Raw genomic sequence first — 15,765 nt, 5'->3', positions numbered from 1 at the left:
TAGGATGTCCTGCTGTGAGGCTTTGTGGAGGGGTGGGGAAGGAGGAATGTAGCATCGAGGGACTGGTGGTCGCACAGGAAAAGGTTTCTGCCTGGGGTTATTGTTTTAAGTTCTAATGAGGAGAGTATGAAGTCCAGGGTGTTGGGTCCACGGGTTGGGTACATATTAAACTGTTTCAGTTCGAGGCCATTAATAAAACTGTCTATAAAGTATGTGTCACAGTTATTAGCTGACAGTCTGGTAGTTGGAGAAGACCACTTTATAGACAAGTTAAAGTCGCCCATTAAAATTACTTCACCATGAGGGAGAGCTGGAATGACTGAGTCCAGGCACTGTTCAAGGTCACTGAATGGGCTGTTTAGTGGTCTCTAGTAACATCCCACAAGTACAGGGCATCGAGGAAAGAGTAGCTCCACCCACACTAACTCACAGTTCCGTTCGTGATCTGTCCTTCGTTTACATGGTAACGCACTGTTTACTGCTACCATCACTCCACCACCTAGAGTAGCGCGATCACGACGGAATATGCTGTAATTAGCACTGAGTGGTAGTTCACTGTCACTAGCCCAAGAGAGCCATGTTTCAGCAAGTCCAATCACGTCAACTTCTCTTAGGTCTGGCAGGGATAGTTCACAATCAGACAACTTATTGTTTAGGCTTTGCACATTCTGACAATAGATGTTTATGTCTGTTTTCATTTCACAAGTGGTGGGACCAGGGTTTAAGTGGACATCTCCAGCCAGTAGTAGGAGGCAAAGCAAGCCCCTAATCGCTGAGCGACCAGGCCTAGGCTTGTTCTGCTCCGAGCTAGTAGGGAGGCGCCTATTAGTCTGGAAAATGGCGCATCCAGTCAGAGAGAACGCCGGAATGTAGTAGTTTCTCTCTGCTAGTAGCCATGCAAAAGGAGAACTCACTTTTTCACTTGCACATACCGATTCCTTAACTCGAATAGACCCGTGCAGAGAACCGTAAAGCGCAACAACTCTGATTATTACCACACAAACAACACAAACTGCAGCAGCACTAAGCTTGCGTGTGTCTCCTCCAGCCGCCATCTTCATTGGGGTAATCATATAAATGGGATTGTAAATAAAGGGTAAAGATCTCTGCATATGGTTATGAGGGTGTTTAGGGGTTGTAGTAAGGATGTAAAGGAGAGGGCATATAAGTCTCTGGTAAGATCCCAACTAGAGTATGGTTCCAGTGTATGAGACCCTCACCAGGATTACTTGATTCAAGAACTGGAAAAAATTGATTTGTTCTGGGTGATTTCCGACAAAAGAGTAGCATTACAAAAATGTTGCAAAGTTTGGGCTGGGAAAAACTGAGAGAAAGAAGACGAGCTGCTCGACTAAGTGGTATGTTACATGTTATATTACATGTTATAAATATCTTTTTTTGGCCCGTATTGAAAATTTACAATTCAAAAACAATAAAGCTGTTTTTTAATCCACCTATTCAATACTTTTATTTTCACTTATAGTGGTTACATAAACAGACTATCAGTTAAATGGGACATGTTTCGCCCTTAATTTAGGGCACCTTCAGCCTAAAAACAATCTTCAAGAGTACATCTAATAGTAAATATGGAAGCTAAAAGTTTAGCTAGTTACTAAAAATCGGGGCATAAAAATGTGAAAAAGTGATACATTATACAAACATGTTAATGGAAACATTGTCAATGATTAAACTATAATCTTGTCGGAGACTAAAACTTCTTCCATTAAAATTCTAATTAAAATAGCTCATTTAAAATTGTTAGTGGAATACCACAGTGATAATAACATAATGACAACGACATGAGGGTGTTAGTGCTTGTGTTAAGATGTGAGCTGAAACAGATTTTAACTAAGGCAATACTTTACATATGTGCTCAATTCTACATCTCTTCAAGATTATAAATGATTTTAAATGTATCTATGCTTCACAGTGATATGAAGAATATCTAATGACTTCTTCTCCTGTACTACAACAACATTGTGAATGTGTGCCTGATTCCTCATCTCATCAAGACTGAATTTTGATTTGTATCTACGCTCTTGAATACTGCGAAGAATGTAAAAGACTTCTTCTTCTTCTCATATATTCCTATAGCTAAGTGAACTAATTTCTTACAACAAAAGTGTTTGCATGAAATTCTAAAAACAATTTTTCATATTGTCAAGCTTCTCTGTTTTAAGACCATCTTAAAAACCACTGCGTTTCAAATACTTTGTTCTACATGCGATATGGCTGAAGATGACCTTTAATTATTTTAAAACTAGTCCCATTAAATGTTTATTTAATAAACATTATTTAATTTGTATTGAAAAGTTGGAATTAACTCACTTATTATTTTTAATTTTGTTTAATCAAAGTTCAATACGGACCCGTAAAATTAAGTTAATTTCTCTTGATTACTTGAATCTGCCAGCAGCGGCTTGATTTAAAAATTTGAAGCAGCTCACAGCGAGTGGAAAAGTACTGGAGAACCTCACCCCCTCACATGGTTCCAATGGACTATTGGCTTTGCCTTCAGTTCTTTGCATTTAAAATATATGAATACTGTCCATGTTGTATAAATGAATAAATACATAATTGAGGCATCTATGGAATGTCACAATAGGAAGTTCATATTCACAGGACACGTTCATTAGTATGTTCTGCAGAAACGATTAGCATTTCAGTCACCTAGGTTCAGCATGTGTCCTTCGATATTCAATTGACAAATGCGCAGAGATGGTCCAATTCTATGAACTTGAGGGTCCTGAAAAGGACCACACATTGACCTAGAGTTGTAGTATTGTAAGGACTTGTGACTACGCACATTTATCCTGAAACTATATATATATACATACATTCATCATACGATAAATAATAAATAAATAAGCATGTGTCCTGTTGCATAGTAGGCACTGGGTCCTGCACGGGCACTAATAAAGTGTTCCATGCGTGATGGCATCGACGCGTATAAGGTGCGAACGGCATCTTGGGGTTTAGCTATCCATGCTGCATACACCCAGTTCCACAGTTCATTTCTGGTGGTTGGCATTGGGTCACAGCGATGCATCTGTCATTTCACCACATCCCATATATTTTCGATTGGCAACAAGTCCGGTGATCGGAGGGGCCAGGGCAATAGTTAAACATACTGTGACAATAAGATGACACATGTTGGTACAGCAACATATGGTCTCGTATTATCGTGCTGAAATATGGCGTCTGGGGTGTCGTGCAGAAAGGGTATGGCTACGGGTCGCAGGATGTCATTCACGTAGGTCAAACTGGTCACAGTGCCCACGACACGCACCAACTGTGATTTGTGGATGTATCCAATAGCACCTCAACCATATGGCCTTGACTTGGCACTGTATGTCTTGTGCGAATGCATTCAATGTGATGCCTCTCCCCCTGTCTGCGGCGAACCAAAATGCGGGCATCATTTTCAAACAGACAGAACTGGATTCGTCCAAAAACACTATCTGCTGCCATTACTGTCCCCAGTGATGTCGTTCCATACATGCACATTAGTCAAAGGTAGGCGGAGAAGTGGAGGATGCGCTGGTAACCCAGACCGTAATAAAAGGCGACGGAATGTCACCCCTGATAATGTACAATGTGTTCCACTGTTCCACTGTTGTGCCAGAGCCAAGGAGGACGCAGATCTGTCCTGCAATGCCATTCGGATGAGGTGTCGATCTTCTCGGGGGGTGGTCTGTGTGGTGTGACCAAACCCATCGGAAATAAAATCGGCATCGTATGTAATGGAAAATTAATTTTGGCACCAAGTCCTGAGCATGTTCAATAGAGCACCCAAGTCCATGAGAAATAATAATTGAAGGTAAGCTATCCAGGCATTCTTGAAATATTGCCCCCCCCCCCCCACCACCACCACCACCATAATGGTTCTTGTATACTAAGGTTTCTACAACAACTTCCTCTATATGAGAAAACATCAATAATAATTCATTCAATGGGTAAATGAGATAGTTGGATGAGTCACAATATTCTTGTAGACTTGTTAAGGCTGAAAATGGGCTGTGTTGTTTTACGAAAACCCAATACATGCTGTACAGTTTGTCACTTTGCTTGCATGTTTAACAATATACCAACAGAAGTGATAACATTCATTTTTGAACTGGTGAAAGGAACCATTTGTTCATCTTCCCAACTTGATAAGGGTGGCTGATCAAAGGTAAGCTTGCTGTAAATTTTCTCCTGAGCTGTACTTATGTTTTTGGCATTATCCTTGGCAACAGCTTTTGCTATGGCTCTAATCTGACTGAAAAATGATATTAAGGATACTTCAACTTCAGATTGGCAATTACCTCCTTTAGGTATAGCATTGCTTAGTGGGACATACACAGATTGTAACATGCGCAGATGCAAGAAGTCCACTGTAGAAGGGTGATCATCACAGCTTATGGATCGTAGCATACCAAAGTGCCTTTCCAAAGGGTCTTGGTTGAATTTTCCTGTAAGCACATAAGAAAAACCACGGCTCCACAAATACTGTGTAAGTTCTTTTGTGCTTTTAAGTGTCACATGCATGGATTCAAGAGTTCTCTCAGGGATGAATGTATTGTTTGGTGCTTTAAAGATCTTACTCATTTCACACAAACGATAAAATTTCTGGCAATCAGGAAATAATGCTTTGTTAGGAATTTTGGCATTCAATGCATCAAGAACATCATTGAGGTTCCTTGTTAAAATTTCTGTCGCTTCACTTCCTTCAAAACCATTGGTGTGACTGTCTCTAAAAAAATGAATTGCATTTGCCATAGCCCTGCTGAATAACTGGAACGCCAGACGAGCATTCATTTTTCTGAAAACTGTTAGGGTTGATATGCAATGAGGTTATTTTTGGACATACTCGCAAACCTGCAGAATCCTGGAGTGTGTCATTTTCATAAACTAGCCAGTAGTAGTTTAAGCTGACACTGTGGCCTTTATAAGTAGAATTTTCTTTGGCAAGAAAATAGTTTCTAATTTTATTATATGAACTGGATCTGAAAATGCCCAAACCTTTCTGGAGGAGCTCACAGGATTGGGGATGCTTACATTTAAGTTATTTTGGTTACAGTAATCGTGGGATGTAAACTTAGCAGCTTTCAAAATTCGTCGTTCACTTGTAGTGCTAATCCCCACTTCCTGTGCACATTGTGTAGCAGACTTCTGTGGAAAAGTAGGAACCCTTTCCAACACAAGAGCCGACAAACTAGGACTAGTAGCTGTATGTGTTCTTCCCGATCTTCCTTTGTGAATATGACGAATCGCTCCATGCGTCTCAAACTTATCAGTAATGTGTATAATTGTTAGGGGTGTTGGAGGTTCTGTTTCAAACTGCCTCCTCCACTGACATTGCACTTCAATGGCATTATAAAACCTGATAAACCACTGCTCGAATGTCAGGCGTGCTCCAGCCATTTTGTTTTCCTACTGTTGTGATGCAAGTTGGGCAGAATGTACAACATACTGGTACTTCAAAACAATTTACAGGTGTCAATATCCCGATGCAGTCTGACCAGGAGTGTATATATTTTTCTGGCGGACTCTGTATCTGCTTTCAAAATAAGACGTGTTGTTACACCTGTCCTGTTTTTCTAGGTTCTGAGGCAATTCTCAAGGAGAACCGGACTCTCAGGGCAAAGATCATTCAGAAGTGTCGTGTCATTGAGACAACAAAAGCGCTGCTGCAGAGAGCTGCTGAAAGAGAGAAAGCTTTGAGCTGTAAGGTAAGTCTCCCAGAAGTGTCTTGAAGGAGTCATAAACACAGAGACTCAAACCATACTAGTTACTTTCCGCACTGTCTCTGACTGGTTGGACTGTAATGTAAACATGGACAGTCAGAGAGATTTTGAATCAAGGAACACCAAACATAACCGTGTTGAATTGTTTCTCTGCCTGGCTCCATACTCATCTACATGATGTCTCCCACATTCCCAGCTCAAGTAATCTGCCGCCGTCACAGTACTGACTAATGTACTGGTTAATGCACTTCCAACAGATAAATATTGCATATATCACAATATATCATAAACTTCATTAATCCAAGATCATGTTTTACGACTCTGGTAACTTAATGGATTGTTTGCTGCTTTAAATAACATTAATTTTTATGTTTTATAACAACACGATCCCATGTACACACATCTTGCATCTTTCATAGCAAAACACAAACCACAAAACAAGAAAACGTCAATGCGTGTACAAAACACAGAGGATTTGCATCAAGAAGAATTAAGTTAAAATTATTTATAATTAAATTCATTTCACAAAAACAAAAAAAACAAAAACAAAAACAAGTAAATTCACCACAGTATGAAATAAAATATTGTACACAACAGCCACTAAAGTTCCGGCTGAGTCATTCCGCTTTCCCTGACAGCTGCCTAAATGATTATCACTAGGAACATTGTCCGACTCGTTGGCTGAACGGTCAGCGTACTGGCCTTCGGTTCAGAGGGTCCCGGGTTCGATTCCCGGCTGGGTCGCGGATTTTAACCTTAATTGGTTAATTCCTACGGCATGGGGGCTGGGTGTATGTGTTGTCTTCATCATCATTTCATCCTCATCATGACGCGCAGGTCGCCTACGGACGTCACATAGAAAGACCTGCACCCGTCCTAGGATATCCCGGCACTAAAAGCCATACAACATTTCATTTTACTAGGGACATTAACCAGTAAATACTTGCTTAACTCAGCTTTTCCAGTCATTCGAATGCAACCACTGTTACTCTATTCTACAAAATAAATTAATAGAAAAAGTTAACCTTCCGTCGGTTGCACAGTATTGTGACCTTTCGTGCATCTCTGAATTCTGGGTTCTGGTTTAAAATATTATTATGCCTCGGCTGGTGTCACGCGGAGATGCAAAAGATTCCACTCAAGGGACGTGAAGGTTAATTGAGTCGGGTCACAGTATCGCACCGTTTACTTTATTCAGATCTGACTGAGGAATGGAGATGTTTGTAAATTAATAACTTAACCTTAACCATTATAATATTACCTTATTCTATCAAATGAGAAATCCAAAAATATTTCCTTTCGTGGAAGGATTTTCCATTTAATAATTAACATATCCGGAATAACAATTAAAATGTTAATGAAAGAAAAGCAACACAAATGGACGTTAATAGAGATTGAACATTAATTTAATTAAAAGAAAACAATTCTAATTCCTGGCTCTTGTTGGTATGCTGTTTTACATCATCGTGTTCCTATCAAAACATGTTGGTCGCAATATTAAGAATCTTTAAAATTCACAAAAACCAAAAGAAAAACCAACATTCGCATTGCTGAAGGCTTAATTTAACAGGCTAAGTTCATCCTTCATCACATCTGTCTTCTGACTGATAGTTCAAATTATGGAATCTTGCTTGCTTGGCGCACCTATTCACTGACTTCAAAATGTATGTCTTAATATCCCATTCTTACTTTGAAATCATCATTTGAATTCATCGAAAATCTAGCTAAACAACTTGAACGTACCAATAACCTGTTCATATCATTATCATTCAGGTCAATAAATGATCAAAGAAACGTATGATAACATTATGATCCTTCAAAACGTTAAAGTTGGGCAATAAAAATGAAATCAATCTCCTCTGAGCTCCATCAGCAGCTGCACCTAAATAACAAATATCTGAAAATACAATCATAACCACCAATGACTTAAGATCTACGATGACTCTGCAGCTCTGGTGTCCTCCGTGAAAGAAACCTTAAAAATATACTTCAGCTCTAAGCATCAACTTCACAATCTATAAGAAGAAATTAACTATCAAGAAAATCAATCTACACACTACTCACAAGTAAAGGTTACACGTTCCATCTGTGACATGGCTCACATCTGCATCGTGTCATTAACTAATGAAGATCTTATATCATTCTCCGATATTGTGTGCAATTACTTATATTGTATCTTAAATTAAGGTATCATTGACGATCATCCCACAAGCGTCTTCAACACGCCTTGAAAACATTATCGCAAATGTCGCATTTATGCCGAAGTAGTCATTACTCATTACTGCAATCAAATCCATATGCAAGACAAAAATCAATCTTCACTACAACAAATATCACCGGGACTTCAAAAATTGCATTACTCCATTAAATGCTTAACCCCAATGAAAACATTTTTCTACGATCCACATGACATTAATCATTCACTTCATTTGACGACCCTATCACAATAAACCTCTTATCATTTTATACACATGTCATGCTCAACGAATTCTCATTTCATTTTAAACATACTCAGGAATATTATCTTTCGAAGACTATTCATCCTGATACAACTATTAACTCAATATCAACGTGATAATATCACTATCACACTCGCGAATACTACGCCTAATATAAAATATGATCGTAGATGACTCTAAATCATGCACATATAATCACTTCACGATTCCTTTAAAACACATATCCGAACCATAAATTAAACTGAAATTCATTTATAATGACACTACCTTAACACATGCGTCATCCATGCCTAAATCTCACCTACTCACAAGTAAAGGTTACACGTTCCATCTGTGACATGGCTCACATCTGCATCGTGAGATGCCACTTACTAGTGGCCGCTCAAATTCTCATAATACAGCATACGGCAGATCGTAAAGTTCAGGATCATTCACATTAAAATTCACAATATTCCTACCCATCGTGAGGTAATGATTGACGACTAAACGGTTGCATTCAAGTTGTATATCTAGGCATGTCACATTTTTGACATCATGAATTTATACTACTCTGCTTTAAGCAACTACATAGCAGGATAATTAAGACATTTATTTTGAGTACTTATCAGCTGTTGACTTCAGAAAGAAGACACCTCTCATTCTCCGGTCTCAGTTTTTATCCATTGGTATCCATCCATCCCACATCTCATGAATTTCCTCAGTGTTATTCGACATCGTGATACCTGAAACTTGTAACATACTATTAGTATAATACTACACACACGAATATCATTTACAATATTACCAGCCAACACTTGCCTTAGTATTTTAGAGAGAATTAGATATATATCTTTCCTCTTTACAATTAATTGTTCTTGTTACTAATGACAGTCTCGTAATTAAATTAGCTTTTATACTATTTCTTTCTAGATTGTGTGCAACCCTTCTAATACTTACAAAATCCTTTCAACAAAACTGTATTATTCTTTTATAAAAACAAAATCTAATGCTAAACAGCAGTAATAAAAGTTGGTTTGCATTTGAAGACTCTCCCAAGTTCCGAATCTTTCCATATGTTTTTGACCTTAAAAACGTAACCTCTTTGATACAGAGTGCTCCTAGAAATCATTGGCATTGGCAGTGAAAATTGAGAGAGTATGTATAGGTATTTTAAAGCAGAAACAGGTTCCAAGAAGGACATTCCAGGAATCATTAATGAACAAGGGGAGTGTATATTCAAGGAGCTTCAGAAGTCAGAAGTATTCACTCAGCAGTATGTAAAGATTGTTGGCTACAAGGATAACGTCCAGATAGAAGAGGTGACTAATACTAAAGAAGTATTAAAATGTACCTATGATAACAACAATTACAATAAGATACAAAAGTTGAAAACTAGAAAAGCAGCTGGAATTGATAAGATTTCTGGACCTATACTAAAGGCAATGGGTTGGGATAGAGATAGAGATAGGCAACTTCATTGGGGTAATCACATAAATGGGATTATAAATAAAGGGAACATATCTCTACGCATGGTTATTTGATTATTGTTTGCATGAAGGAGCTATACCAAATGAATGGAGAATTGCTATAGTAGCCCCTGTGTATAAAGGAAAGGGTGATAGACATAAAGATGAAAATTACAGGCCAGTCAGTTTTGGGAAAGCATTCTTTCTGATTATTGCTTAATTAATTGTTACGGAGATATCCGTGGTAGTTAGAGGTGAAAGAAGGTGCGGGCGGGAATAGGTCTCAACTACAAAATTAAAGTTAATTTAAAACTTTAACAAAGGTTATATTTTCAAAACTTAACAATGATGACATAGAATTTGTAAACTTAACAAGTCAACAACAAGCCAGAATTAGATACAAAGAAAACACAAGATTTAGGGGGTTATTACAAGATCTGGGCTTCGAGCCCCAAAAATAATTTCTGAGCTCTCAGCTCACAATAACAAGATACCAAAGGGCCGAACACCCTTAATTACATGGAGCATTAGCTCCCAATTTTACATCCCAAGCCTCTCTAAGGCACTTTTACCACAACACCATAAAGAGCTGTCCTGCTCTCGATTTTACAATCCTATCAAAGGTTACAACAAACTTCATTTCTATCTGCCCTTAAAGCACACAAGGAAACAGGGGTAATTAATACCCAACCTATGGGGTCTTCGCATGAAGAAAACAAACAGGTTAAGAAAAAATGGCCCAAAATATACAAAAAGAATGGAGGTGATAACTTGCACTCCTACACCAAGTTTTTGTATAAAAACCTATGTGGCGCTAGGTGACTAGTCAGCAAAATAAGTTTAAGACTTTAAGAAGGAAGAGAAAAACAGTTACAAAAATATAGTCACCTCAAATTCAAAATGAAGGGGAGTTCGAGAGGGTGAAGCACTCTCTATCCCCGCCTTATAGATTTGTAATTTGTAGATAGACAGAAAAGAATTTACATTTTAAAAGGGTAGGTTACATACTAAAGGTTTCGAACCCTCCCCGAGAGTTAAACTGCTGAGCTAGCAAGAAATGAAGATGTTAACAGGCCATTACCTTGTAGATGAACTGCTGCTTGGAGAAAGAGGCGCTTCCCGCCCCCTGCTACATATCAACACACTAAGAAAGAAGTTACTGAAGTGGCCCCAAGACAAGAAAATCAGCAGTTTTTATACCCTCGTGGAGAATTCGAGACCTTTCAAGAATGAGTAGACACACCCCCTCAATTTTATTGGGTCGCTAAAAGTTACACATCAACATCGAGAAGGAAAGACACTATTGGTCAGAAATTAATTACAAAAATTAGTTATTGGTTAAATTCAAAACAGGCAGAAAGAAGGATAACTGTTGCCAACCTCCAAACCACAGAACAAAATTTAGTAAAAACAAAACTTATTAATGCTAAATTTCTTCAAGAAAGTTCATTCCTTTACACCAGAGTGCGTTATCAAGGTTTTGGTAGAGACATCTGTTAGAGGATGTCCAAACTTCTTGATACGGAGCAAACAAACACAAATCAAAATAGACACAGTTCAGAACACTTCAAAATTACCAAATTTACAGTAGTGACATCTTCCGAAAAACCGTTGAGTTAATTCAGTTTGTTAAAGTTCAGGCTTTCTCCTGTAGAGGAGTTTCCACTGGCGCAATATTTGAATTAGCGGCGTGGAGGTGTACCACCCGGAACATTAATAATTGGTTCAATAGAAGGCAGTTTGGGTTTAGGAAAGGTTATTCCACTGAGGCTCAACTTGTAGGGTTCCAGCAATATCAGATATCTTGGATTCAGGAGATTAAATGGACCGTATTGCAATTGACCTATCTAAGGCAACTGTAAAATGACCTCGATGATGTTGTGAGATGGACAGCAGGCAGTGGTATGATGATAAACAGGGTTAAAAGACAGGTTGTGAGATTCACAAATAGGAAAAGTCCTCTCAGTTTTAATTACTGCATTGATGGGTTGGAAATTCCTTTTGGGGATCATTGTAAGTACCTAGGTGTTAATATAAGAAAAGAACTTCATTGGGGTAATCACATAAATGGGATTATAAATAAGGGGAACATATCTCTGCACATGGTTATAAGGGTATTTAGGGGTTGTAGTAAGGATGTACAGGAGACAGCATGTAAGTCTCTGGTAAGGCCCCAACTAGAGTATGGTTCCAGTGTATGGGACCCTCACAAGGATTACTTGATTCAAGAACTGGAAAAAATCCAAAGAAAAGCAGCTCGTTTTGTTCTGGGTGATTTCCGACAAAAGAGTAGCATTTCAAAAATGTTGCAAAGTTTGGGCTGGGAAGACCTAGGAGAAAGGAGACAAGCTGCTTGACTAAGCGGTATGTGATATATATGTTGATTCTCATAGGGAACCTGAAATATTTGTTCCAAATGAGTAAATTTATAATAGCCTGTTGCCATTTCTTGATGGATGCAGTATTTTTGTATCCGTCTCTTGGCACAGGTCAGAGCAAAGTGTAGCTTCCACTGAAGTCCCAGTCTCATCAATGGCTGTGACAATGTGGAAGCTGCTGGGGTATGAGCAGTGCTGAGTAATGACATTTGGAGCACAAATAGTGTCCAAGTGTTATGAAAGGTGTTGCTCATAGGATCAGTCGTGCTGCAGTGGCACCTTCTGGTCCAGTGAGGAAAGCAAGGGCAAACTACCTCACTCCTCATCTTGCCTAGTACGCCTCATTTGGCCTCTGCCATCGGTTTTTGTGGTTTTCCTATAACTGCATAGCCTTTGGTGGTGCTATCTGAGGATCCAACCAGCCTCTGGGCTGATGACCTAACAGACAGACCCATATAAATGGTCCGTTATTGGACATTGTAAATTATCCAGCTAACTCTTTCCTGGTTGCCAGCGTTTTGTCCCAGTGTGCTAAGTTGGGCTCATCAGTTGGTACCTATCATACCTACCAAGACGCATGGCTAGTGCATACCATGGAGGCCACTGCGTAGGCTACTTGGAGGCACCGGCAGTGCCAATGCACTATGAGAGACTTTGTCTCCTTACCAAAAATTGATGCCTGCCTGGTCATTAGATGATATAGAGGTTGATTTCCATAGGGAGCCTGAATTATTTGTCCAGCATCTTGCTTGCATGTTCTGTAATTGTCACACTTCTTCAGCTTGCCATATGCCATGTCTCCAAATCTTGTCGTCGCTCTTGCAGTAGGAGGTTCCATTGACAGCTGGCCATGCCAAGCAGTGTCATTTTCAGAGACTGGTGCTCTTCTCGTGGCTTTCTGAAGAACCAGCTACTGTTCGTCATAATTTAAACTGTATCCTCATCACATCTGAAATACGTAACATTATATACCACATAGGAAAAAACTGAGTAACCTTAACTATAGATACTGAAATTCACAGTTAAAATTTGATGAGAGTTTGAGAAAAAATTCCCATACTTGTGTCCATTATAGTCATACGGGACTGGAATTGTACACGAGTGTGATATCAAAACTAATGCAATGACTGGCTCATCAGTGTAGAGTAAAGTGTTCAATAGCAGTTTGTAAAAGAGTAAGCTCATAGAATTTAACTGTTGCAGATGGAAGAACTGGCAACTAGCCCTCCGGAGAAAGAAGCAGCAGAGAACAGCACGAGTTGAAGCATTAGAAGGAGATGACCAGTGTCAGTTTTATATCTAGTCAGATTCACTGCCATTGTAGTCAAGATTGTTTAATGTTATAACTTTTTTAGGGAATAAAATATCTTTTTTTAATTGTTTGTTAATTGTGCTCTTTCATTCTTTGTTAAACCTACAATATTCACTGCACTTACCTGCATTATTCACCAGATCAAGTATAATAAGCATTAATAATGATGATGATGTTGTTGTTGTTGTTGTTGTTTGGGTCATCAGTCCATAGACTGGTTCGATGCAACTCCCTTTGTCACCCTATCCTGCCTAACCTGTTTATTTCTCTGTAACTACTACGTCCTACATCTGCAGTAATCTGCTTGTCATATTTGTACCTTGGTCTACCTCTACCGTTCTTACCGCTTACACATCCCTCAAAAACCAGCTAAACACTTAGGTGTCTTAAGATGTGTCCTATCATTCTATCTCTTCTTATCAAATTTAGTCAAATCAATTTCCTTTCACCAGTTTGATTCACTATATCTTCATTTGTGATTCGATCTACCCATTTCACCTTCAACATTCTTCTGTAACACCAAATTTCAAAAGCTTCTATTCTCTTTCTGAGCTAGTTATTGTCCATGTTTCACTTCCATGCAATGCCACGCTCCATACGCAAGAATTCAAAAACATTTCTAATTCCTATATCAATGTTCGAAGTTTGCAAATTTCTTTTCTTAAGAAAGGCCTTCCTTGCTTGTGCTAGTCTGTATTTTATGTCCTCCTTACTTCTACCATCATTAGTTATTTTACTACCCAGGTAACAGGATTCATTTACTTCATTTAAGACTTCATTTTTTATTTAATATTTCCTTAATCACCTTACTTTGTTCAGCTGCACTCCATTACTTCTGTTTTGGACTTATTTGCTTTCATCTTGTACTCTTTTCCCAAGACTCTATCCATACCATTCAGCAATTTCTCCAGATCTTCTTCAGTCTCAGATGATAACAATATCATCAGCAAATCTCTGGGTTTCAGTTCCCTCTCCTTGGGTAGCGATTCACTTTTCAAATTCCTCTTTGATTTCCTTTACAGCCTGTTCTATAAAAACAGTAAATAGGAAGGGGGGGGGGGGAACTTCAGCCTTGCCTCACTCCTTTCCGGATTGACACTTCTTTTCCAAAGCCCTCGATTCTTATCACTGCAGACCGATTTTAATACAGATTGTAGATGATTCTTCTTTCTCAAAATCTGATCCCGATCACCTTCAGAATCGCAAATAGCTTGATCCAGTCAACATTATCAAATGCCTTTTCTAGATCTATGAACGCCGTGTACATGGGCTTGTCCTTCTCAATTCAATCCTCTAAGTTCAGACATAAAGTCAGGATTGCTTCACATGTTCCTACATTTCTTTTGAAGCCCAACTGATCTCCCAACTCAGTTTCAACTTGTCTTTCCATTCTTCTTTAAATAATACACCTACATGTTAAAATTTTGCAGGCATGAGTTATTAAACTAATGGTGCGGTAGATTTCACACTTGTCAGCACCTGCTTTGTTGGGAATAGGTATAACAACATTCTAACAAAAATTGGAAGGCTGTCTTATAGGCACTTCTCCTGTCTGATACATCTTAACCTCGTCATGCTGGTTTCTCCTAAGGCAGTCAGTAATTCAGAGGGAGTATCATTGATTCCAGGTGCCTTGTTCCTATTTAGGTCTCTCAAAGCTCTGTTGAATTCTGACCTCAAAATTGGGTATCCCATTTCATCAGCATCAAGAGCCTATTCTTGTTCCAGAACCATATTATCTACGTCGTTACTTTAATACAACTTTTGGAAATGTTCCTGCCATCTTTCTGACTTGTCTTCTTTCCCTAGAAGTGGTTTTCCATCTGAGCTCTTAATATTCATACACCTAGTTTTCCTTTCTCCAATGGTTTCCTTGATTTTCCTGTATGTGGCATCTACCTTTCCTAAGACCATACAACCTTCAACTGCTTTTCATTTCTCTTTCAGCCATTCTTCATCAGCCGTCCAGCACTTCCTATCACTTCTTTCTTTAATCGCCTATATGTTTGTTCCCGCTCTCCTCCTGACCAATTTGATGTGATGGGTTTCTACTAGGATGATTTTGACAGCAATTTCAAACTGTTTTGTCATTTTTACTAAACCAATAATTTGTAAACTATGAGGTCCACAACCTCACCATGTGCTACTATTATTCATTTCCATCTGCATCATTTGTTTTCTCATTCCCTTGTTTCTTAGGTTAACGCAGTTTTTAGTTTCAATTATTATTTTAAATTAACACCTGTTTCACTGAATTTTGTCGCAATAATTTGATTTTTGCTCTGCATATTGATGTAAATATTGTATATTTGTGCTAATTTTGTTTCCGTCTAGGCTCTCTTTTGTTTGTTTTTTCATTTGCTCTTTCATTATGTTTTTTGGCATTTTTTTCAACTTATATTATGTAAATTATTCCAACCCCCCTAATTTTTTCACTGAAGA

At 38.5% G+C, this 15,765-nt stretch overlaps 1 protein-coding gene across 6 annotated transcripts in view; it reads left to right on the top strand.

Annotated features, from left to right (window-relative positions):
• The window catches only part of Cep290 (Centrosomal protein 290kDa), a 1,403,175-nt gene extending 1,389,785 nt beyond the window's left edge, over positions 1 to 13,390 (top strand). For 3 of the 6 annotated variants that reach the window (XM_067136188.2, XM_067136189.2, XM_067136185.2), the window contains 2 exons: positions 5,587 to 5,714; positions 13,215 to 13,390. In XM_067136188.2, coding sequence (XP_066992289.2) covers positions 5,587 to 5,714; positions 13,215 to 13,274 — 188 coding nt within the window. In that variant the 3' untranslated portion in view covers positions 13,275 to 13,390. Of the gene's footprint in view, positions 1 to 5,586; positions 5,715 to 13,214 lie in introns of those variants that run through there. The other 3 variants (XR_010858542.2, XM_067136187.2, XM_067136186.2) reach the window with 2 other exon arrangements.
• Positions 13,391 to 15,765: the final 2,375 nt, after the last annotated feature.

The sequence above is a fragment of the Anabrus simplex genome, chromosome 1 (assembly GCF_040414725.1).
Source record: "Anabrus simplex isolate iqAnaSimp1 chromosome 1, ASM4041472v1, whole genome shotgun sequence".
NCBI classification, from domain to species: Eukaryota; Metazoa; Arthropoda; class Insecta; order Orthoptera; family Tettigoniidae; genus Anabrus; species Anabrus simplex.
Note: the sequence above shows the minus strand (reverse complement) of the source record. Positions and strands in the feature narration are given on the sequence as shown.